At 33.7% G+C, this 27201-nt stretch overlaps 1 protein-coding gene across 1 annotated transcript in view; it reads left to right on the forward strand.

Moving 5' to 3' along the window:
• The window catches only part of Ush2a (usherin), a 770052-nt gene that overhangs the window by 88403 nt on the left and 654448 nt on the right, over window positions 1–27201 (forward strand). Inside the window, exons 4-8 of the mRNA XM_071619727.1 lie at window positions 13921–13984; window positions 17952–18246; window positions 19167–19351; window positions 20048–20269; window positions 21389–21482. Of these exons, the coding sequence (XP_071475828.1) occupies window positions 13921–13984; window positions 17952–18246; window positions 19167–19351; window positions 20048–20269; window positions 21389–21482 (860 nt within the window). The remainder of the gene's footprint in view (window positions 1–13920; window positions 13985–17951; window positions 18247–19166; window positions 19352–20047; window positions 20270–21388; window positions 21483–27201) is intronic.

Raw genomic sequence — 27201 nt, forward strand, 5'->3', positions numbered from 1 at the left:
TCCCCCAAGAGTCTTTACCTCAGCTCCAGACGGTTATATACATCAGACTACTCAAAATGTCCACTTGAATGTTTAATTCATATTTTAAAATTAAACTTATATTTTCTGAAACTGAACCAGTTCTTTATTAGATCTCTTACTTTGACCTACATTTTGTTTCACCCCTAGTCTTCCCCATCTCTAGTGAGGGCGATTTCATTTATCTACCAATACAGAGCAAAGAACTTGGTGTCATCCTTGTTAGTGTTCTTTCTCTTATATTCAACATCTTATGTATCACAAGGAATACTGTTGACATCTTCAAAATTTTGATTCTTTCTCACCACTGTACACTGCAAACATCCCTGTCTGAGACATAGTAGCTCTTGCCTGGATTTCTGTGTGGTCCTTACACTGTTCTGCCTGGCCCTCCACTTTACACTTAGCACTGCAGCCAGAGTTGTTCTCGGAAATAGGAATTAGACATATTACTTCTCTGCTCCAAATGCTTGATGGTTTCCCCATTTCACCAGAGTCAAAGCCACCATTCTTAAAATGGCCTGTAAGACCTCCATGAACTGACTGCAGTTATTTCTCTGACTTGATTTCTTACTGTTATTTTTTTTTTCCTGTGCTCTCTTTGCTTCTATTCTATTGAATTTAGAACTTCATTTTCTAATATTCTAACATTGAGAACTTCTATTCTCTTGAATATGTGAGGTGTACTTCTAGGGCTTTTATACATAAATAAGGCTGACTCCCTTACCTGCTTCAGGTGTGCTCAAAACAGCCTACCCTATCTCCCTGTTTAAAATCTCAAACACCAATTTCCCACTTTAGGTTTTCCTTATGCTGCTAGGTTCCCCCCACCATACCTCCTATCTTTAATGTGTGTGATGGTTTGGATCTAGAATGTCTCCCACAGACCCATATGTTAAAAACTTTTTCCCCACTGTAGCAATGTTCAGAGGTAGGTCTTTTGAGAATGACTGGATCATGAGGGGGTCTGACCTCATCTGTCAATTAATCCATTGATAACTGAATGGACTACAGAGAGATGGTGAAAACTGTAGCCAGTAGGGCATGGTTGTAGGCAGTCAGTCATTGGGGGTGTGCCTGGAGGGGGATCTTTTTGTCCTGGAACCCTTTTTCTTTGCCTCTTTGCTTTCTGGCTACCACGAAGTGAGCAGATTTTTCTCTGCCACACTTTTCTACCATGATGTTCTACTCACCTCAGACCCCAAACAGTGAAGCTGTCCAGCCATAACCTGGATCCTCACCGAAATTACAAGTCAAACATTTTCTCCTTTAAGTTGATTTTCTCAGGTACTTGTCAAAGCAACAAGAATCTGACTAACAACAATATGTATCATACAATTTAAATTTTTTTGTGTATTCCTGTTTTTTCCTCTCAAATATGTTTTGTGAAGGCAGGGTTTTTTTTTTGTTTTTTTTTATGTTGTTGTTGTTGTTGCTGTTTGGGTTGCCGTTGCTCTCTGATGTATCCCAGGAGCCAGGAAATTGCCTCTAACATGATAGCTTCACAATAAATATTTGCTGAATAAATGAATGGATGGGTAGCTCTGAAGGGCAGCATACAATGGGTAGAAATCTTTTCATCTTAAATCAGTTTGAAGGTCTCATTTCTCTGTGCCTGTATTCCAGAAGTGATATCTAATGAAGTAGGTTGGTGAGAATGGAAAATGTGGAGTATAAATAGCTGAGCAGACAGTGTTAGTAAGGGAAAACAATGGTCAAAGGTGTTTCCTATCTATACCAAAATGGAAATCAGGAAATTGCGTATGTGTATAAATAGGAAATGGAAAGGAAGTGACTTGGGAGGCGAGAGGAGTGTAAAATAATAGAGGGGGAGAGTAAATTTGGGGGAATGAATGCTCATTCCTTATTTGCAGTAGAAATGAAATATCCAAGTAGAAATGGCAAAAGATCATTTGGGAGAAAAAATTTGGAATTGCAGGTTGATTTAAGACCAAGTGATGTAAAGATTAGAAAGTATTTATAGAAATTGTTTTTGAATCTCTATAGGCAGGAGCAATCCTTGAAGGAGCAGATGTAGTGAAGAAGAATATAGAACTACAGATAGGTGTTTGGGAAATGTTGAGGTGAAGGGAGGTAGCAGAGGAGGTTCCTACATGGTCCAGAAGTTCAGAATATTAGAACCCAAGTGAAGAAAATTATAAGAAATTTTAAGAAGATCTTCGATATCCATTAATAGAGTATCAAAGAGAATGAGAAGTTATAAAACTGAAAATCACGCTTGGTATGGTAGTGATTAAGAATGGACATTAAGTTTTTTGAGACAGAAAAGGGGCAATCTATAATTTTATTTTATTTTTTTGAGAGAATTTTTTAATATTTATTTTTAGTTTTCGGTAGACACAACATCCTTATTTTATTTTTATATGGTGCTGAGGATCGAACCCAGCGCCCCATGCATGCCAGGCGACCGCACTACCGCTTGAGCCACATCCCCAGCCCAATCTATAATTTTAAATGAGATTAAATAGTTAGGGGAGGAGATTTCAGGGCAGATTTTGGAGAAGCCTGGCTCTAAAGAGAGAAGGAAATGGCTGAGGTAAAAATGGTATGAGGCTATATTCCCTGATGATTATTGATTACTTCTGAATATTTTATAGCCATCTGCTAATTCTTCAAGATATCTTTTACTGATTTCAACTACTGATCCTGGATGTGTATTTTTTAAATTTTCCTCAATTCAAGGGATTCATTAATAGCATATATATTGCATAACTATAAGTAATAATCTGTTAATTATATGACTGTATCGAATGCTTGCATTTTTGGTTGTTGTCTACATTAAGAGTTTTGTTTTGACCTTTATTTCTTTTCTATGGTTCAGCTACACCCATAGAATATATTTATATTTGCTGTTGATGCCTAAAAACAGTAATAATAAAAAAACCAGAAAACACATTGTAAACTTTTTTGGCATGAAGCCTTTACTGTAGTGAGCATGAAAAATTAAACTTCTTTGGCTCTCCATCCTACAATCATCATATTTTGAAGTTCTGGATTTTAATCATTTGCTTTTAATTTATTTCAAAACAAAATTTTCTTAGTGTCATCAATGAGGTAAGGAGAGATCAGATAATTAACTTGACCCTATCATGCATGATTTTAATTTCAATTTGAATTCTTGATAGAAATTATGAAAGGTCATTACAAAGTCTTGGTTGAATAAACACTAATTTGCTTTTTATTGTACCATATTGAGGATTTATTTCTTACATATATGAATCTATTAATAGTTTTGTCAAAGCTCAGTATTTTAAGCCTTGTTACTTTTAGGAATGAGGATTCTGTTTGAATTCATACTAGGTATTTTCTTCTAAACATTTTAAGTTATCTTTAGTTATTTATAACCTACTGGTGGATATCTATTTAAGATATCTATGTCAATTATTACTTCTAGGTCTAACTAATTTTTTTTTATAAGAGCAAAGCTAATCTTGACTCATTGTTAAATCCATTTATTTTGGTTCAATATTGATGGTGATATCTGTTTTTTCAAATTATAGACTATTCTAGGTAATATAAAAATATAAATATAAAATAATTCTATTATTTTATCACTTTGTAATTTTAAAAAGGAGTTAAATGCTTTTTAAAAATTCATAAAGATCCTCTTCCTTTCTGCATTTATATCTACCATTCTCATGAGTTTTTTAATGTGTTTAATATTCTGTTGAGCCATATGGATTTGCCTTTTTGTATATTAAAGATGGTGAAATATTAACTATTTCAAATGGTTCAGACTATTATCTTTCTCTAAATACTATATATTATTATCTTTACATTGTTAAAATTTAAACACATGGTTTCTGATACATTCACTAATGTATCTTTAACCCCCCACACACATAAAAAAAATTGTTTTTGGATATTCTCAATTTTAAGATCCAGCTGATTCATTTTAGCTGCTCTACTAATATTCTATTTCGTAAAAGAAGCATAGACTATTATTTAAAGTTTGGGTTTTCTGTTTTGTTAATTTATAAAATTGTGTTAATATTGTGTCTCCTTGTGTGTGTTTGTGGGATTTTGTGCATGAAAGTTTCCATAAGCTCTGAAGTGGTGGATCCAATTTGTATTCCTGCAGCGTCAGGACACCTGGCTGTGTCCTCACCAACATGTTTTGCTTTCAGACATAAATTTCCATCAAAATCATAAGTATAAAGTACACATTTTTGTTTTATTTTTATTGCCATTATTAACTAGTAAAGATTCAAAAAGATATGTTTATGTGGCTTTCAAATTTTTTTCTCTCTAAATTATTCTAGTCTACCTCTTGTTAAATTTTCACATGCATTATTTTTTTCAGTTTATTAGTTGGAGTTATGCTTATTATCTGTACTTCAAATGTTTTAGTTTTGCTGATTCAAAAACATTCCCTCGAGTGGCTTGACTTTTTAACTTTTGAAAGTCATGCAGAGTTTTGAATTTTAACATTGGCAAATATATCAATCACTTCTTTTATGGTTCATCTATTTTATATCTTATTTAAGAAACTTTTTCTTATACTGACATAATATAGGCTATTATTTTTTTCCTGAAATTATTATTTTTAATAATGTGTGAGGTAGAGATTTAATTTACTCATCTTTATTGGTATGTATGTCCCATTGCTTTTTATTGAGTACCTATACTTTTCTTACTGAGTTTTAAAGCCACCTGGGTCATATCTCAAGCTCCAATGTTATGATAGTGTGTTTAACATTTTGCTTCAGAGGTCAGGTTAATTAACTTCTTGCCAAAAGGATAGCAATTGCCTAGGTTTTGATATCTTAAAATGTAAGTTCTTTTGCAGTCCCACCAGCAGTCTATGAGTATACCTTTTCCCCCACATCCTCATCAACACTTATTGTTGTTTTGTATGCTTAATAGCTTCCAAGTGGATGCAGTTAGAGAAGATAATGCTAAGTGAAGTTAGCCAATCCCCCCAAACCAAATACTGAATGTTTTCTTTGATATAAGGAGGCTGATACATAGTGGGATAGGGAGCAGGAGCATAGGAGGAATAGATGAACTCTAGATAGGGCAGAGGAGTTGGAGGGGAAGAGAGAGGGTGGAGGTTATTGATGATTATGAAATGTTATGATCATTATTATCCAAAGTATAGGTATGAAGACACTAATTGTGTGAATATACTATGTGTACAACCAGAGATATGAAAAATTGTCTTCTCTATATGTAATAAGAATTGTAATGCATTCCATTGTCATATATAAATTAAAAAAGGAAAACTGGAAAAATACAAATTGCCTATAATGTGTAATCAGTTTAAATTCTAGCAAATAAATGGAAAATGTTTTAAAAATTGTAAGTTCTTTCTTCCTAGTATTATTCAAAATGACTATTTTTAGGTCTTATTCCCCAAAATGAATATTTGGATCAACATTCATCAAAGTCCCTATAGAGATTTTGTTTTAATTAGAATTGAATTAAAATTATATAACAGTTTAGGGAGACTTTATATTGTTATATTAAATTTTCTCATTCATGATAATCTTTGTATTTATCTGTCTTTTTTTGACTTTTAATAACTTTCTGTGAAAAAGATATTCATACATTTGTTGAATTTTATTTATTCTTGGAAGTCTCAAGATATTGGTGAATTTATAAATAGTATATTTTAATAAATTGCATTCGATATTTGCTGCTATAAAGAAATATTATTGTTTTTTATATCATTCTTATTTCTATCATTTTTAAGGATTTATTGATTCTGATAATTTTACTATGGATTTATTTGTATTCTCTATGTAGAAAAAAACATGTAATTTGTAAACCATATATTTATTTCATTTGAATTCTTATATCTTTTGTTTCCTTTGACTGATGGTGGTATCTAGTAGTTGCTGTGCCCATGTAAAGTGATAGAAAAGGCATCCTTAACTTTGGCATTACTTTAATGAAAATGCTTTTGCATTTACCTTTAAATAAGACATTTGTAACGACCTTTGTTAAGAAATTTCCCATGTCTTTCTACTTGTTTAGGTTTTTTTATTTTTGTATAAGATAGTTTTCAATACATAACAGTTTTAATTTAATAGTTTTAATTTAATTTTTGCATCAATGGTTAAAAATGAGATTGTGCCTATGATTTTCTTTTTTAATTTTAGAACATGTCCTTACTGTCCAATTTATGATCTGTTTTACTTTGGTAAAATTTGTTAATTATCTGTATACTTCAGTTTCCACATCTATAAAATTAGATAAAAAAAGAATATCTTGCAATAGTATTTTTAGGAGGATTAAATAACATTGTGTTTGCCTGTAATCATTTGGAAAATGGCCTTCTACTTAATATGCAGTAATTGTTGACTATCTTTGTTATTATTAATATTAAGAACCTTTTTAAAACAACACATCTCTCCCCTGAAATGAAGTAAGGGTAAAGAATACTTTGATGTATATCCTAAGGTCAGTCTCAGGCTGCTGTTTCTGGATGGTTATTTGTTCTATTATTTCTCATTTTCTTATTGCTATTACTTGGGATTGAGTATGATAGACATTTCAGCATGCTCAGCTCTTTCAATTCCCACCTCATTCCTATGTGATTCTGGATCAGATCCACTTCATCAGGGATTTTCCTAAGGAAATCTGTAAGGTTGTCCAGTTCAATCCTATAACTGTATTTCTCCTTATATGGTTGTGTCTTTGTTTTAAACCTATGAAATCTTTGCCTAAGTCAAGATTGCAGAGTTTCCCTGTGATTTCTTCTGGATGTATTATAGTTTTTAATTAGATCTATGATCTTCATTGAGTTAAATTTTGCATAAGATAGATTTTATAAACTGATGTACCTTTTTGGGGGGTGTTACTGGGGATACTCAGGGGCATTTTGCCACTTAGCCACATCACCAACCCTTTTTATTTTCATTTTGATACGGGGTATCATTAAGTTGTCGAAAGTCTGAGTTGCCAAGGCTGGCCTCAAACTTGTGATCCTCCTGTCTTAACCTCCTGAGTCATTGGGATTACAGATGTGTGCTGTTGCAGTCAGCTTGAGGTAATTTATTTTAATAGGTCCAGGACCAATCTTAAAGATTTGTTGTTGCTATTTTGTGAAAGTACAGTGGATGTTAACATAATTTCATTTTTGGATTTTTCACTGATAATATATAGATATATAATTGATTTTTAAATATTGAAATTCTAACTTGCAAATTTGCTTAGCTCACTCATTAGTTTTAAAAGATGTTAGTGGAATTTTCTATCTATATAAATTTTCTGTATATTTTTCAATGTTGAAACATCCTTATTTTATTGCTTAGTTGCTCTGACTAGTACCTGGATATTCATTGTCAAGTGATTTTCTTATTCTTTATTTTTATGTTGAAATATTATTCTCATATTTTCATTTAGTACTTTAGACACAGTTTTCTTTAGTTCTTTGAATATATTTTGAATAGTTTGTTTAAATTCTTTCTCTAAGAGAGAGGGGGACCTTACAAAACTGTGCTGAGCAAAGTTGCTTACAAGCCACAACCTCCCACCATCCTCAGAACATTGTTTTGACAGCATATAAACTTAAATTCTTCATGAAAAAAAAGTCATTGTTTAGTAAGTTTAAAATTTGGACTAATAATTGACCCAATTTCTATTGCCCATTTTTCCTTTTGTGTATAGGTTAAGCTTTCTAATTTCTTTGTGTCATAATTTTTTGTTGATGGAATCACATATTTAAACTATGTAATGTAGAAAATTCAGAAATAAGATTCTTTTCATCTTAGGATTTATTGCTGGAGTTTGCTTGATTATTAACCTTTCTGAAATAATTCTGTGTTTTTATTCTTTTGTCATAAATGGCCAGTGAAGTTTATGTTTTGTTAGCTTAGTGATCAGCTAGTGATTGGACAGAGAATTTCTTAATTGCCCAGACCCAGTGAGTTTTTCAGTCTTTGCTGAGGAATGCATGGTGTACAATGCCCTTAACACTAAGCAGTTTAGTATTCTTTAGTCACAACTTTCTGCTTGCCTAGAGCCTTAAAATCAAGCAGAGGTGGGAGTTTAGGCTCTTTTCGGGTCTTTCTGGAGCATATGTGCATACCTGGGAATGTACATAGCCCTTTGGGTGTATATAGCCGTCCAGATTTCCTAGCATATAACAGAACTTTGCGAAGATGCTTATGGGCACATCATTCCCTAGCTTCTCAATTTGAGTTTTTTGGTTGGTTTACTGTTTTTCTCATCTATTACTTGTGACTTAGTCAACTGCAAGTTTAAATACTTGCCACTGATTATTTTCCATGACTATGCCTAGGGAAAAGACTGTTCCCAATAGGTGAACTGAGTTCAAGACTTACTAGTGGTGTTTTTAAGGGTATGCCCAGACAACTAATTACAATTGTTTAAGGTGGGGCTTTGAAAGAGTTCCAGTCCTCTTCTGATTCTTTCGGGGGGGCCTCAAGACTGCTTGCTTTCAGTCTGATTGTAGATTGTTTGTTTTCAAAACAACTTTGCATTTCAGAGAGGAGGATGAGAAAAGGCAAAGTTGTTGTTTTTAAACCAATATTTGGCCACTTAAAAATAAACATGCTCCACTTTGTTCCAAGTCTGTGGTTTATTTCCAGAGTTCTGAAAAACTTGATCTAACACTCTTTACTAGTAGTGTTAGCATTACTTTTAGGGGAGAGAGAATTTTCAATTGTTCTCACTTCTGATGACCTCCTATTATTTATTCTGACAGTGTCTTGTAGTTTTCAACCATAGACACCATCATTCTTCATTAGATTTATAAAGAGTATTTCATGTTTTAGTTGCTAAAATGAATGACACTTAAAATTTTAAATTTCTATTTCTATTGGTTTATTACTTGCATATTGAAATAGAATTTATTTTTTAATATACTGAATGTATGCTAATTTCACTTATTCTTGTAGCTTTCATGTAAATTCACTGGAGTTTTCTTAGTAGATAATCATGCTATCTGAAAATTGAAGTAACTCCATTTTTTTTCTGACTGCTCTGACATGTTTTATTTAGCCTTATTGCAAACCTGTTTCTTCAAGACTTATATATTAGATTATTTTTCTACAGTTTTCCCATTTAACCATCTTGGCAGTGCCTCCCAGTTGTAATGCAGTCCTGCTTATTTTCTGTCATTACCTATCTACTTTCTGACTAGACAACTATGAGGTCTTTCTTGTATGAGTCATGTCTGTTTCCCTCATCGATTTATATAATGTGGACCTATCTTTGCCATGAGAAATTTTTTTTTTTCAAAGAGGAATCTCTTTATGGAATGTTTATTTCAATGAAAATCTGTTGTTAAAAATTTGGCAACTAACAAAGGCATGAGTAAAATCCATCCCTATGACAGTGTCCTTGAAATATTTTATAGCATTCTCTTTGTAAATCATAATTTTCATGCCTGGTCTGAATGATTCATGTTAATTCTAGGTCTTTGGAAAGCTTTCTCTTTTAAAAAATTTCCTTCAAATATGAATTCTGTAGCAGTGGTGATGATTGTCCCATCACAGACTCCAAAATTTAAAACTAAAATGATTTTTAAAGGTTATAAAACCCAGCCCTTTTATTTTATAGATGATAAAATAGATTTCATTATCCCTCTGCAGCAGAGTTTCCCTTTAACTATTATTAAAATATATGAAGTGCATTCCAATTTTTCAGCATTGAGTGGAACAACTCCACTCCTAACACCCTGGTCTGACTTTCATCTTTTTTCACCTGGATGACTACAACAGCCTCCTTGCTGGCCTCTGTGCTTCTACCCCATATTCTAATCTCAACACTTTTCAATAAACCTGAGATCATGTCATTATTCTACCCACAGCCCTCCAGTGGCTTCTCATTTTACTCAGGATAAAAACCAAAGTCCTTGCAATGGACTGTAAGGCTTTTAACAATTTGCAGTTCCGTCCCCACCAGCCAGTTATTTGTCTAACCTCATCTTCCAGTGGCCTTTCTCTCCTTTATTCTGCTTCAGGAAGTTGGCTCCTTGTAGCTCCTCTAATGAGCCAAGTACACTGCTTTAGAGGCTTGTGCATTCACTCACTGGTGGCTGCCTGGGACACTTTGCCCCTGTCTGCATGATTCACTTCTTCTCCTTCTTTATCATGGAGGACTGTCTATGGAAAAAACATCTCTAATAAAATTCAACCATGTTTACTACCCTGCTCTATATTTCTATTTTTGTAATGTTCTATCACTCATTTACTATGTTTACCTCTCTGCTTGAATGTAAGTCCATTAAAGTGAGGGTGTTCTTTTGTTAACAGATGTATCTTTGGCTGCCATGAAAGTGTCTGGCACATAATAGGCTCCCAATAAATATTTGTAAATGAATAAATACATAAAAGAATGAAGTTACCATGACATTTAAAGCCATGGTCTAGGTTTTGACAAAAATCAGTGTTCATCATTCTTCCTCTCCTTCTGTGGTGGTAGGCCTTCCAAAATCATGAAATATTTCTCCTCATCTGCTGTAATCTGATTCCTTAAGAAAAAAAAAATATCTAGAGGGTCTATGTAAACCATTTTAAGATGATATTTTATACTGATAAAATAAGTTGAATGACATGAAATACATGTTACAAAAATTTGTTTTCTTCTTAATTCTTCATAAGGACAAAAATAGAAAATGATCACTATATCATTTTTCTGTGGCTGAAATGACAAAGTACCACAGAGTGGGTATCTAAAAACAATGGATATTTGTTTTCTCATGGTTCTGGAGGCTAGAAGTCTAACATCGAGGTATCTGCAGGTTTATGCTCTGTTTGAAAACCGTGAATGGAATCATACCCCCCCCCCCCCCGCTAGCTTTTCGGTGTTCCTCTGCTTGTAGCTGCACCACATCAGTCTCTCCTCTGATCCCACTCCCTTCTCCCTGTGGATGACTGTCTTTGCATGGCATTTTCCTCTCATACATAAAGAACAAAGTCATATTGAATTTGGGCCTTCCTTAATAAGCTTGTCATCACTTGATTATATTTATTTGGACCCTGTTTCCAAATAAAAAAACATATTTACAAATATTAAGGGATGAGGACTCCAACGTAGCTTTTTTTTTTTTTTTTTTTGGGAGGGGGATACAATTCAGCGCAGAACAATGAATTTCTTGGTGGACAAGCATGCTTTGAGTGTGGTGGGAACCTTCCTGTTGTTCCATCTGTCAGTGCTTCCAAATGGGAGCACTGGTGCTGCTCAGCCTTTGTGTGTCCCTAACCTACAGTAAGGTGACTAGTGCAATTGTTTCAAACAAGTACTTCCTCACTCCCACCACTGTTCTTTGACTGCACTGAGATGGTGACTCCTCTCTTTCTGCGGGTTTATTACCTGTCATCCATCTCCTGTCCCTATCCACATCAGCACAGTGGTGCATCTCCTCTACTACTGAAATGTTACCCTTTTGGGCCCCTGTTTTAATGCATCCTGAAAATTACCGGTCCCAGATACCTCTAATCACTTGATGTTTCTCTTGGATTGCCAACATATTTGGGGGAATCAATTAACTTGAAAATGTGAAGTCATAATCTCTAATTTCATGTGACCCTTGTTATACTTCTCAAGGGGCCCTGTAGTTTTTGCAGATCTGCCACCCCACTTGTTTTCTGTAGCAGCCAGTATAGCTCTTCATCGCTGTCCTTTTCTCTTTGGTTCCTTCTTCCTTTTTCCATCATTATTAAATATTTATTGATCAGTTTAGTGCATGCCAGGAATTTGTCTATGAGCTAGGACTGGACCAGTGAATAAGACCAATTACTACTGTGTGTCTTGCCAGGGAATTTTATTTAATATCCTTTCATGTTTCATAAGCAAGATAGAGGACTAAATGGGTATTTGTAAAACAGAATGGGGAGTGCACAGCACAGTTCTACAGGAGCTCAAAGGACCCTTGTGAGCCTCCCAAACTTTTCCACAGGGTATATCTCAAAACTGAGACACGAAGGACGGGGGTGGGGGAGGAAGATTTAAAACAGAGGCAAATTCAAGTGTAAAACCTAAGGAATAAAAAGCTTGGCGATGTGGGGCCTGAACAATTTGGTCCATAGATCTGCAATATAGAGTGTGAAGAATGCAAGGAGGAGGATGGCATGTGGGTGGGGATAGGTGAAGGGAAGAATAAATTGGCAAATCCAGCTTCTTGGCACATTCCCTGTTACAAGGAAAATTCACACAGTGAGAAGCGATTTCCTCAATCTGTCTGTCCTACCCCTCCCAAACAACATCACACGAGCACATGTGACTTAGCTGGGTTCACATGCATTCTTCCCATTTTTTTTCCTCCTTTTAAAAAATTTTTAGATCCTGGATTCAGGTCAACGTATTACAAAGTGAGTTGCCTGATTACTAATCCTTAAGGGAAGAGTTTACCATGCTTTTCTTATTTCTTATAGTTACTTAAAATTTTTAAAGTAAACTGTGTTGGAAATCATCTAATGATTTCTAAAAAGTTTTATTGGATGTTTTGTTTTGTCCTCATAATGTCACTTGAAGGAACAATTTCTTGCAGTTGTTTTAGTTGTCTGATTTTGGATGAACAGGGAGAAAAACTCTAGCCAGAGGAAAGTTGGATGAGGAGGCAACTTAGAATACCACCTTCCTCTGGTCCTCAGCTTGTAGGGTCAAAAAGACTGAGACCAAGGGGCAGAGAGGGAGAGCCTACAAATGTTTTTTTTTTTAAATACATTAATTGAAAATGTTTATGCTCATGAAGAAATATTTATATATCAAATATTCTATTTTTTTCAATATGTCATTTTAATTTTCAATCCATCATTTAAATGTGAATAAATATGAGAATATAAATCACATAAATGTATATACCCATACACACACACACACACACCTACACACCTTTTGTCCCTAAATTGCCCCCTTCATTGCTCATTAGTCCTGTCCTGCTTCTGAGATCAACACCTGAGACAACTCTGCTAATTCTGCTCCTCATCTTTATTCATCAGGTGGATGCTAACTCTGTGTGGTTTCCTGTAAGTCAGCACCAAGGGACAGCAGCAAAGATGAACCAAACATTCCAATGGCATTGTGCTTTAAGTCCCATTCCATTTTGTGTCCTCATGATTCAAACTATCTAGAATTTTACCTTTCACCCATTTTTCCTTTATTAAAAACATAACAAAAATTTAAAAGATGGTGCTTTTCTTACATTTTTCCCTCTTTTTCCTAAATAAATATTTACCAAACAACTTAACCAAACAATATTAGATGGATTAAGGTTGATTTGTACCTGTGCCTTAGAAGATCATCTAATTCAATGTAGATTTGTCTTTGAACCTGTTTATCTCAGAAGAATTCTGAGAGGGTGATGAAATTATGAGATTAAACTAGAATGCTACTGAGATGTATAACAAAGAGAAACCCATAAGCAAGAGCTCTTCAATTTATCCTCATTTTTTGGAGATTTTCTAAATGAGGAATTAATCTAAGATGAAAAAGCATCCAAACAGACATCCTGGAATTTGGAGCTAGAATGGGTGGAAAGTACATGCTGTTGGTCTTGCTACCAACAGGGCAGGTAGGATACTGAGATTGGAAGCAGATGACAATAAAATTTAGGGCTGATGAGATGATAGATTTATAGGTTTATAAACTTCACAGAAATTTGATGTGGGAAGAAAAGCCATAGGTTATATCAGTAAATGAACTAGTCAAAGTTTTCACTTTGACTTTAGTGTTACAATGTCTATGGAGACAAATATGACTATTATTCGTGTAGAATTAGAAAATAGATATATTGATCTCTAAGAATTTGAAACGGTCTCATGATATGAACATGTTTTAAAATTTTATAGCTTTAAAGAATATTACTTGACATTTTATGCATTTTTTTAGTAAGCTAAGTCTTCTCATTTTATGTGTGTGCATATATATTTTATGTATATATAATATATATATATTTTTTTTTGACAGGATTAGAGCAATTTGTTGGAAGAATGCAAGATTTTCGATTATACCAAGTGGCACTTACAAACAGGTAAGAAGATGTGGTATTGTAAACCCATGAGTATAAGATAAATGCTGAATTCACTTAAATAAGAGTACTATGAAGACTACAGTATTGCGAGGCAGTTAGCACCTCATCAGGGTAATTTTCCTGCTCAGGAGGGAATAAAACACCTGAGAAAAATATAGTCTGAAGTAAGAGAAAATCAAAGGATAGGTTTTAAAAGCACAGCACCTGATAGATTCTTCCAGTCCTGGTAGGATCTGGAACAGAACATCTAAAAACTGGCTTTGATTTTTTTTAAATTTTATTTTATTTATTCTAATTTGTTACATATGACAGCAGAATAAGATTCAACTCATATTATACATATAGAGTGCAATTTTTCATTTCTCTCGTACAAAAAGCAGAGTCACATCATTCGTGACTTCATACATATACTTAGGGTAATGATGTCCATCTCATTCCACCATCTTTCCTGTCCTCATGTTCCTCCCCCCTCCTCCCTCCCCTTTGCCCTATCTAAAGTTCGTCTGTTCCTTCCGTGCTTCCCCCATCCCCATTATGAATCACCACCCTTATATCAGAGAACATTTGGCCTTTGGTTTTATAGGATTGGCTTATTTCACTTAGCATTATATTCTCCAACTCCATCCATTTACCTTCAAATGCCATGATTTTATTCTCTTTTAATGCTGAGTAATACTACTTTGTGTATATATACTAAGTTTCTTTATCCATTCATCTATTGAAGGGAATCTAGGTTGGTTCCACAATTTAGCTATTGTGAATTGTGGTGCTATAAACATGATGTGGCTGTGTCCCTGTAGTATGTTGTTTGTAATTCCTTTGGATATAGACCTAGGAGAGGGATAGCTGGGTCAAATGGTGGTTTATTTCCCCGGTTTCCAAGGAATCTCCATACTGCTTTCCATATTGGTTGCACCAATTCACAGCCTCACCAGCATCCTCACTAACACTTATTGTTGTTTGTATTCTTAATAGCTGTCATTGTGACTGGAGTGAGATGAAATCTTAGAGTAGTTCTGATTTGCATTTTCTCTAATTGCTAGAGATGTTGAACATTTTTTCATATATTTGTTGATTGATTATGTATCATCTCCTGGGAAGTGTCTGTTCAGTTCTTTGGTCCATTTATTGATTAGATTATCATTTTTTTGGTGTTAAGATTTTTGAATTCTTTATATATCCTAGATATTAGTGCTCTATCTGATGTGTTTGTGGTAAAAATTTGCTTACATTCTGTAAGCTCTCTATTCACCTCACTGATTGTTTTTTTTTTCCCTAAGAAGAAGCTTTTTAGTTGGAATCCATTCCATTTATTGATTCTTGATTTTAATTCTTGTGCTATAGGAGTCTTATAAAGGAAGTTGGGGCCTAATCCCACATGATGAAGATTAGGGCCTACTTTTTCTTCTATTCGATGCAGAGTCTCTGGTTTAATTCCTAGGTCCTTGATCCACTTTGAGTTGACTTTTGTGCATGCTGAGAGGTAGGGGCTTAATTTCATTTTGTTGCATATGGATTTCCAGTTTTCTCAGCACCATTTGTTGTAAAGGCTACCTTTTCTCCCATATATGTTTTTTTTTTGTGCCTTTGTCTAATAAAAGATAACTATATTTATATGGGTTTATCTGTGTGTCCTCTGTTCTGTACCATTGGTCTACAAGTTTTTTTGGTATGAGAGCATCAAAGTCAGGGATAAGGTTTCAGTGGATGGAGTCTTGCTTCATGGTGTCTTGCAGTCAACAGGTTGATTAGCATCTTGGGAAGCCACACTCATCTCTGGGAGTCTTTGTGGCTAGGTGGCTACAGCAGATCACCCCATCTCTGGTGCTGTGTGGAACCTGGCAGAGCTGAATAGGAACTCAAATGTCTCTGGGCAGTCTTACTAGCAGGAGTGCCACTGGAAATTCCCAGATACCAGATTTTCCTATTCAATGGCCATGAAGCCAGTTTGGTCCATGCACAGTTCATAGATAGCTCTTGACACTATAGTGTTTTCAACTTTATGGCATTTGTCAAATCACCTAGTTAATGTTTTACAGTGTTTGCTTTGGCCAAGTGTGTGGTTGTTCCTCACCAGTGCTATTCTCTTGGTAACTCCTCATAATATAATTGGATAAATTCTTTACAATGGATTTTCTCTCAGAAAATGTGATTTGTGAATATTTTATAGAATTAGGGCTACATTTGTTTAATTATTCTATATGTGAGATTTTCTAATACCTCACAAAACTGCTACATGTGCCTTTTAAAGTTGCTTTGTTGAATAAATAACTACTGGAGAAAGTAGCACAAAGAAAATGATGAGTTATTTTGGTTCATGGGAAAGTCTTAGTATACTGGGCTATTAGGCTTGGAGATTAAAAAATGAATATTTGAAGTATTGTTATATTTTTGTCTATTTCCAGTGAATAAATAATATTATAGACATGGGCTAGCATTTATGAAGTATTTCCTCATCTTCACAGTCAGTGCAGTTCTTTCTCAGTTCTCCTTAAAAACAACTGATTTCAATTCTGCTTAGAAAAATCCCAATGAAATTTTGCTGAAGATGGCCACTGACGTTTCTTTCTCGATTTATGATCTGATGTTATAATAGTATATCATTATATAGATGAATTTATCTAATTTTCTTTTATTGAGGACCTCTAAGAGAAATGTTTGTTCATGCTTCTTTAAGGCATATGTAGATTCATGTGGTGAATTTTTCAAGAACAGTTCTAATGGATTTGAGAAGCATTGCTCTTGAGGTGATACTATGGTCTGTGGCAGATCCATTAACAATTTAAACCTCCCTTTTGTGTTAATTATATGATCAGGAGATGCCTGAAGAAAGGAGACTGTAACACCTGAACACACTTTTGAGGAGACGGACTGCCACCAGCCTTGCTATCATTCATATCACCGTTGCTTAAAATACTGAAGTGTCATGTTGCAGTAGTTCTTTGGGAAGTTTTTCCTGGAGGGCAAAGATTTCATACTGGATAGTGACTGTGGGTCCCATTCAAAGCCTGTTGTCAACTGAAAAATATCAATGTGATTTAAAGGAAAAGGTGTCACTTCACATGGTTTAGTGAATGGAAAATCTGCCTGGCTCCTTCACTACCTCACTGTGATCCGAGGAAAACAGTCTGGTTTCCCTAGCTGGTCATTGGTTCCTGGCATTGGCCTACCTGAAGTGTCTGGAAAGGTGTTGTATGGAAGAATGCCCATAAATAGAATGACTAATGCTGATCTAGAACAAGTATATTTCCCTTAATGGAAAAATTAAATATATCTGCTTGGAATTGGCATTCATAGTTGACTGTTGGCAGCTGCCATGTGATCTGAAGCCATTGAAACATTTCAGGGTGCCAGAATCTGCACAAATGAGTCACAGGAAATCATTGACAAATGGCCTTGGCCTCAGTCCATTCACTAAAACAGAAGCAGAAAATGATACTTGTTTTCTTCTTATTTTCCACAGTTGAACAAGAAACTCTTATTTAAGTCTCATTATTTCTACTGTTTGCTTTCAGTGGTAAGTTAGTTGAACAACCTAAGTAAAGGATTCTTTTCTACATTATCACAAATAGGTACAATGAATTAGTATAATATTTATTAATTTATTTTTGTAGTGCTGGGAATTGAACCCACAGCCTCACTAGGCATGCACTATGCCACTGAACCACATTCTTCAGCTCCTCATATTATAACGTTTAAATACATGTCGTGAAAAACCATGCAAGGACTGCATGCTTCTAGATGTGAAGACATAATACTTAAAAATTTACTGTTTTGGATATACCTTTTATGAGAATGAGGATGTTTATTTAGTCAAGGACAGGTTTTATGTTATGTTCCATTTAGAAAATTATTAGAGCTAAATGGTTACTCATTAAAACATGAAAAGGATGGTATTCACTTATAATAATTCTTAGACCTTCTATTAGTGTTATTTGTTCTTAAGTCTTCCTTATGAATCCCACAGAGAGATTCTGGAAGCTTTCTCTGGAGATTTGTTTCAATTGCATGTCCAGTCACATTGCCGCTGCCCTGGCAGTCACCCTCGCATCCACCCTTTGGTCCAGCGGTACTGCATCCCTAATGATGCAGAAGACACAACCAATGATAGAGTGTTACGGCTGAATCCCGAAGCACATCCTCTCTCATTCATCAATGATAATGACCTCAGTACTTCGTGGATTTCACATGTGTTTACAAACATTACCCAGCTTAATCAAGGAGTGACTATCTCAATGGATTTGGAAAATGGACAGTATCAGGTAAGTAGAAACCACGGGATATACATTACTTTCCTGTGGCCTCTGCAATGAATCCCCACACACAACATGTCTTAAAGAAATTGAAATCTATTCTATCATAGTTCTGAAGACCAGAAATACAAAATCAAGGTGCTGAGAGGGCTATATTCCCTTCAAAGACTCTGGGAGGATCCTTCCTAGCCTCTTCCAGTTTCTGGTGACTCCTGGGGTCACTGAAGTGTCACTCCAAGCTCTGCTTCCATTTTCATAGGCCCTCCCTCCTTGTTAGTGTGAGTAAATTTTCCTCCTCCTTCTTCTGGAAAGATCCATTCTACATCCACTCATCTTGAGAGATTCTCCTTAACTTTATCTGCAAAGGCCCTATTTCCAAATAAGGTCACATTCATGGGTATTTGGAGTTACCCTTTGGACATATTTATTTAGAGATACAATGAAATTGAACATAAACTTAGGTGGCATCTTATAATGTATGATATCAAAGTATCTAAAAGATGATATTCAAGGCTTAATTTCTTCAATATTTGTTAGCAAATGATATTTAGGAAATGTTGAAATACTCTTTTTTATTAAGCAGTGCAAATTAGTAGGAACTGAGGTGCTTATTCTAAAATCTACAAAAGAAGAGCCTATATGACATTTATTTCATGGAAGTAATGTTCTTTTTTTCATGTCTTTTTAGCAAAATTAATATTAATTTGTACCATGATTTACAAAATCTATGAGAAGAGGGACTAATATACAATTACGGAATGTGTTGCTTTTACTATAGGTCTATGAAGTTTCTGGATGTTCAATAAATATTTAATAATTATAATTATGAGGAAGTAAGTCATTATATTTGAATCTAGCAATTCCATGGTTTGATTTATGCTCGTGTGTCAGACTTTTACTTTAGTGATAATTAATTTATTCATTTGCAGGTATTTTACATTATCATTCAATTCTTTAGTCCACAACCAACAGCAATAAGGATTCAAAGAAAGAAGGAAGATGGTTTAGATTGGGAGGACTGGCAATATTTTGCTAAAAATTGCAGTGTTTTGGGAATGAAAAACAATGGGGATTTGGAAAAGCCTGATTCTGTCAACTGTCTTCAGCTTCCCAAGTATGAACTTTTTGAAATTAATTTTAATTGACTCTTGGCTTAATAATGAACAATAGGTTAAACAATTCACTAGTCTGGTATAGACCTCCCTCCATCACCAACTTTTTTGAGGAAGATTCTTGTATTTCTTTTCCAAAAACTTTTAAAGTATGTTTAAAATTTTTATGAAAGAATTTAGAATATTTCTTGTTTACAGTCTCACTGTTGTTTTGATAGGTAATTTTAAAATTGTTTAGCAAGCTATCTACATAAATAGAATTTTCATTATGTTCTTCTCACAGCCATGTTTAGTATGTATGGTTTTCTGTGATGGTCCTATAACATTTGCACATGAAATATATGGAATATATTTTCAAAGAATGAAGAATTTAAGAATTTACTGATAAGCCAGGTGTGGTGGTGCATGCCTGTAATCCCAGCGACTCGGGAGGCTGATGCAGGAGGCTGTAAAGTTCAAAGCCATCCTCAGCAACTTTGTGAGTTCCTAAGCAACTTAGTGAGATTCTGTCTCAAAATAAAAAATAAAAATGACTGGAGATGTGGTCTAGTAGGTAAGCATCTCTGGGCTCAATCTCCAGTATCCCCCACCCCCCAAAAAAGAATTTACTGATATTGTGTAGTAATGTCTCAAAGTTGTGATTTGTTTTGTTGAGATTATGAATAGATTTCCCTGAGATAATATTCTTTTATCAACAGTTTTACTCCATACTCCCATGGTAATGTCACATTCAGCGTTCTGACACCTGGGCCGAAACTTCGTCCTGGATTCAATGACTTCTATAATAACCCATCTCTTCAAGAATTTGTCAAAGCCACACAGATAAGACTTCATTTCCAAGGGCAGTACCATACAACTGAGGCTGCTGTCAGCCTTAGTCACAGATATTATGCGGTGGATGAAATCACCATCGGTGGGAGGTAGTGTATACAAGGGTTGCTACTGGAGAATGGTTTTCACTATAAATTTTGTTTTTAATGAGTGGTTCTTTTTTTTTCCAATGAGGTTTATATCAGGCATACTTATTTAAAAATACAATAAGTAAGATTTTAGAGCAAGATAATTCCAGTTTCATGTTTTGAAATAATTTTCTACTCTAAGAGCAATCTTTAGCTGGGTGGGGGGAGTTACAATACTTGGAATTTGCTTTAGATCTAACTTATTACATGTTTTACTTAGTTTGATCAAGAATATTATTTTCAAACATTGTTGAAAGCAAAGAGAAATAGTGCAATTTTAAAATATTTCTGAAAGCAAAGAGAAGGAGTTTGTAGCTATATAGTACCAGACAGTTTGTAAGTAAGGCTTGGGTCCAGAATTCATGGTTCCATAGAGATAGTTGTTTTACTATAGAAGAAAGATCTGCTACGCCCTTAGTGTTCTTAAATTTCAGATCATAACTTAGAGCATGACTTACAGTATTTTTTAAAAAATTGATAGCTGTAAAACTAGGCAGAACACTGTCTAATATGGAAATATGCATAGATTATATTCACAATTGGGTTGTTCTAGAAGAATGACGTGACTTGAGAATAAGGGATATCTTTAAAAACAAACCAGAATATATGAAAGCTTTTTTTTAAAAAAAATTAAGCAATAGCATAAAGAAAAGCTAATGTTATTTAATTATCCACCATCTGATTTTGAAAAAAATTACAAAATATTGAAATTTATTAACTTCATTCTAAAATTTGTTCTGAGCCTTAATTCGTAAACCGCACTTTGAGTAGTTTCAGTAAATGCCTTTCCTTAATGAGTTTACTATATGTATAGCAGGTGTACACAATCTTGCTCCCATTTCCAGAGAGGCTTGAGAATTACCCTTAAAATCCAGTGCAGTCTGCATATTAATGATAGTACTTCTAGTACCTCAGGATTAATTCAATACTTTCATGAATAATCACACAGGTTGGAGAGAAAATGATTTTGCATTGATCAAGTGTGCTTGACTTTCTGGTTATAGTCACATAGAGTATGTATTCATAGGGCCTTCAGCATATATATGTTGACTTGTTGTGTGATGACGTTCATGTTCACAGATGTCAGTGCCATGGTCATGCTAGTAATTGTAACACAACCAGCCAGCCCTACAGATGCCTCTGCTCTTCAGAAAGCTTCACTGAAGGACTTCACGTGAGTTCTATTTTGTGCATGGAAATCTAACAAAAAATAGAAAAAAAAAAACCTCTCAGGAATTGTGAATAAACATTTAATTTTGGTTTAACTTCTAAGTGTATATAAAAATAAATTGATATGAACCCCAAATATTAATTTTACAGGGAAAGTTTTTATAGAGAAAATAATGTTATCTATAAGATCAAAAATTTTAAAAATGAAGAGGAATTGCCAATGAAACAAAACCCTAAGAGTTTCTATTCCTTTTATTTCTTGATTTAATCATAATTACTATATTATTTTCAAATATTTGTCTGAACAGCCTAATGCTAAACAACAAAAAATGGTTTATATATCTAAAAGACATTATCATAAGTGTATCTATGAAAAGTCTTTAAATGCAGTGCAATCTTTATGTTGTCAAGACAATCAAGATTAACTTATTGCTGATATGAGGAATTTTATGTAATTAACATGAATATGTGTAGTAAACTGACTTAGAAGTGATGTTACCTTGATTTGTCTATGATGGTCAAGGGACATTTCACAGTTGAGGTGGAAATTTATTTGTGTATTTAGGAATAACAGTAAATGAACAAAATTAAAATTTGAGAGAGATTGGTTGGTAGAAATGTCCAACATTGATATCACAATAGTCAACATAAGAGGATACAGTAGCAGTAACAATCATACTAATAGTATACTAAAGTGGACAGTATGGAGGAAATGGTATTTCAGGCAATTGTCTGGCAATTTAGGCAGAGACCTACTGCATGGCCTTCACAAAAAATTAACATGGATTAAACATTAAAATGAAACAATCAATATATTTATTACTGTAAAGAAGAATATTTTAAAATTTAAAGTGAAGGTCCTTTATAATCTAAACAAATAAAATACAAAGGGAAACAAAGATAACTGGAGCCACAAAGAAAATTAATGAGTTAACCTATCAATATCTAAAATTCTGAAGAGTGCAATGATTAACATAACTATAGTGACAAGTGACAGATTAATCGAAAATAATTACATCATATTAAAAGTTAGATTTAAGGTCCTAATACACAAAGAGCACTTAAAAATATTAAGAAAAATAGAACAGCTCAATAAAAGAGAGCAAATATATGAATAAGCAATTTAGAAGGGAAGAATTGATAATATTCAACAAACACATAAAAGATCACTCAACCTCAGTTTTAATCAGGAAAGTGCAAATTATAATAAAATATTGTTTTTAATTTCTCAAATTAGCAAAACATTTAAAGATTGATAACATCTAGGACTTGCAAGAATGTAACCTTGTATACATCATTGATGGGAATGCAAATTGATATAATATTTTTGGAGAATAATTTTACCATATCTATTATAACTAATGTTGCAAGTACAGTAAACTACATTATACAATTCCTGTCCTTGTCAGTTCTCTTCTGACAAGTGTATAAAATATGTTTGTATCCTTTTTGTTACATAAATACAGACTCACATATTAGTTTGTCTTAGCTTTTCACATGGTATTATTGTCTCATAGACTTGTATGCAATTTGCAAATTATCTTCCTTTTAGATCTTGCCCTCTGCTTGTGTTTTAGCTAATCAGTTCTTTATGCAGTTCATTTTGGAATATCAGTAAATATCTCATTTAAAAAAATTATCTGTCAGTGTTTTGGCAAACTATATTTTTGTTCTCTGAGATTGCTCCTCTGATCTAATTTGCTTTTGATAATCACATGAGTTCAACATAGTTCAATGGTGGAACACTGTCTCAAGTGCAGACTTCTCCAGCACATCCACAATGCTGTCCTGTTGCTTGGCTTCATCTCAGAGCCTTTGCTTTGGTTATGGCCTCTTTTCTATTTGCCCAAACCAAAACTTTCATGTTCTCACTTTGATATTCCTTTGAATTTATTTTCCAGATCACAGCTGTATACTGCTATTGTTTTTATTTATACATTTAGTCTCCACTGCTAGTCAGTAATTGTTTTTAAAGAAGAAACTTCTTTCATTGTTTTGGGTTTCTAATGTCTACTGTCTTTGAAATTGGTTTTATGAGCATATCATGAAAGAAAGCATTTGTAAAAAGACTGATTCTTTAATTTGCTTGTATGGCTTATTATACTTATTATAATACAGGTATATTATATATTGCAAAAAGAAAATGAATTTGATTGATTTTTTTTATTGAACCATAACTGTGTGTTTAAATTTTTGCCTATTTGATTTGTTATAGATTTTTAAGTGACATTTATTCTCTATTTCCTATTGTCTTCTTGTGATGCCTTAAGATGGACACTTTTTCCTTTGCTTCTTATCAGTGGTTTCTTTTATTAATTTTTTTTCCTTCATTCCCAAACCCACTAACAGTCAAAGTACAAGATGCTCTGGGATGAATTTAGTAACTTAGACTGAAGATACCTAGCATGTGTAAGCTAAGGCATTGTACTGGGTTTCTCTTTCATGTTAACCCTAGCCAACACTTTCTTAACATAGTTTATTTTTAGCTTTTCCTGTTTTATGTTGACTAGTCTGTCTCAACCTGCCTCTCACCCCTCTTTCTTCCTCTCTACTCCTTTGATATCATATCTCATTTTCCCCCTCTAATTGCTTACATTGAAGTGCTTAGTATTTTATGATTCTTGGGTGATTTCGTGCCTTTCCTTTAAAATAGAGGCATTCAATGAATCAAGGTTCATGATTGGTTAGAGAAGTCAGGTTGGGGTTTTCAGACTTGGTCTTAGGTGGTGACTGCTGGATTATGAATTCATGTACTAAAGAACTATAATTTAGACTGGGAGAATATGTCTTAATGCTTCTTATTTAGATAGTAAACATATTTTGAAAAAAAAATCAAAAACAAAAATGTAGAATTTTATTATTTCCCTCCTCAACATGTTTTGATCATTCATAAATTTAAGCACAAATAAAGAAGCAACAAACACAATTTATTTAACAAATTTTGGCAAATGCAGCTGAAGGAGAAAAGTCAATAGACTATTAAGGTGAGTGATTTCTAACTTCTATGATATTTTCAACAATGTGTTAAAAAAGAGAAATGACTTTATAAAAGCATTTGTAAGCATGATGTTCTCATTTCATTAGGTTCAGCATATTTTAATATGTGTGGGGACTTCTGTGTCTGAGAAAATTTGTCTCACAATCATCTGAAAATATACTTAAGTGCTTTTTATGTTGTTCTACTTTTTAAAATAATACATTTCAATAAAAGCCATTCATTTCCTATTGGAAACCATGTTATTTTTAAAGACCTGGATATAATCCAAAAAGAATGTCTTCAATTCACAGTATTATTCTAACCATTAATAATATTACTCAATAAACATAGCTTCTTTGAATTACATTACAGTCATTTGGCAAACAAAAGAAAATGTAAGCCTTGAGAATATGCCAGTTCTTGGCAATTGTCTTTTCTATGTTTTTAGAGGAAGGAAAAATGAATGAACCAGAGAGAAAGGAATAGAATGGTGAATTCAATTCCAAGTTGCCATTCTAGGCTATTTTCTTTATGAAACATTCTTCAATTTTTTAAAAAGTTGATGTCACAAATATGTGGTTCCAGTGTGGCAACAATGGTTATACTCCTTTTGACTTATTTTTCAGTGAGAATTTTCACTATCAGATTTTTTTTTTTTTGGCTTTTCTTCATCAGAAGATAGACCAATACTTTGTCTATCTTTCCATATCAATGACTGATTAACTCATGGTGGCAGTTACCTACTCTCAACAGTATCGTGCTTCTGTTCACTACCTTATTCACCACTCCATAAACTTTATATCTGGGAGATCTCACATAAGTAAGCCATCTGGCCTTCTGTCACTTTTTAGCTTGGGAGATTGATAAAGTAAAACTTACTGATAGATTGAGAAACTAAAAGACTACATGATTAATTATTCTTAATATAGCAAGATCAACTATCTATTCCTATGGTTCTACCCATTGCTAACTAATATGTTTTATCCCTTCACAAAAATAAGAACTAAGGAAGGCAAAAAACCTTAAGAAAATGTAATAACAAAGACCCTGAAGATTCTGAAATAAACTTAAAGCTACACATTATTTTCTTAGTTATTACATTTTGTTATACCTGAATATATATTTTGGGAATGCTCAGTGGCTGTCCTTAGTATTATTTACCTAGAAACCCTGATAAATTTTGGGATTGTGTTGGCAATTTAAGGTTTTGAGGTTAATTTATGTTATGTACTGTAAAAAATAATGTCATACTTTATCAATAGAGAATGCGTTAGAGTACTTGTTACATGTCTTCACAAGAATCACTAAAACAGTGAATGATTAATTTACTGAGCCTATTTTTGGATTGATCTAGGCAAAACAAATCCAGAAGACTAGATAGTGTTCATTAACTTGTATACAAAGTTAAATATTTCAAAATAGAATTCATAATTATACGGTATTGAACTTGTATGATTCATTAGATACCTCACAAATAAGAGACAAATAATTTTAAATGATTAATTTTATTTTGATAACAAATAATCGTTGCTGCTGCACATGTATCTTTTGAACTTTTCCTATTGAGATAATTGTAGATTTATTTGCAGTTATTAGAAATAGTGGAGATTTCACATACACTTAACCCAATTTGGCCTGTGGTAACATCTTATAAAACTAGTGATTTTTATTTTTTTTAATGATTTCTCCTTATCCACGGTTTGCATACCATAAAACATGTGCATTTAAATGTGCAGTTTGATGAGCTTTGGTGTATGTGTACTTTTGTGGAACTACCATCTCAATTAGGATGTGAAAAGTTGCCCTCTCCCCAGATGTTCCTTTGAACTCAGAACTGTGTACCCTGTATCCCACCATCCCCAATCCCAGGAAAACAACCATCAATCTCTTCTGTCACCATAGATTACTATTTTTCTGTTCTAAAATTTTGTATCCTGGAACTATTCAATATGTATTCTTTTGGTACATAGGCTTTAAAATCTCATTCCACCCCCCTCCTTTTTAGATCATTTCCTAACTACTTGCATCATTAGTTTTACTGCAATAAAGTACTCTGGTCCACTTGGTCTTTAAGTCCATTATAACTATTGAAGTGTATGTTAGGCTCATAGAAATAGAATAAAACCTAGAAATTGAAAGGTTGGACTTGGATATTATATGTTAATTAATATGATGATATTGCCTTGACACCTGCTACCTCTTGATTTTCTTTTCACATCTAGTGCTTTCTTTACCTTTTTTAAGAGTTCAAATTTGGTAGAATCTAGCTTTAAGAGAACTGTTATCAGGTAAAACTTAAATCCTTCTGGACTTTCCTTTTCCTTTAACATCTGTGTTTACCTTTCATGGGTTCTGGCCAAGAGTGACGTGATGACCAGTGCCTCAGCCAAGCAGTGGCACTTCATTGGCTACTTAGATATTCTTCCATCATTGTGTGACATCATTACCTGCAAGGGTAGCCAAGCATGTACAGAGCAATTTATTAGTGACCGTGAATACTTCTCTTATTTTTTGGTTCTAATTTGTGACCCTTTTATAACATTAATCTTGGATTTTATGAATTAACTACAATCAAGCTATCAGTATACATTTTTGTTAGTATTATAAATACCAGAGGCAGCTTGAAACATTTTATATAATAAGCTTTACTCCCATTCAATAATTTGAATGGTGCCAACATCATAATCTATGATGCTTATTATGTAAATGAATATTTCCTGATATTTTAGAGAATATGTTCCTTTAG

This window comes from Marmota flaviventris, chromosome 12 (assembly GCF_047511675.1).
Source record: "Marmota flaviventris isolate mMarFla1 chromosome 12, mMarFla1.hap1, whole genome shotgun sequence".
Classification (NCBI taxonomy): Eukaryota; Metazoa; Chordata; class Mammalia; order Rodentia; family Sciuridae; genus Marmota; species Marmota flaviventris.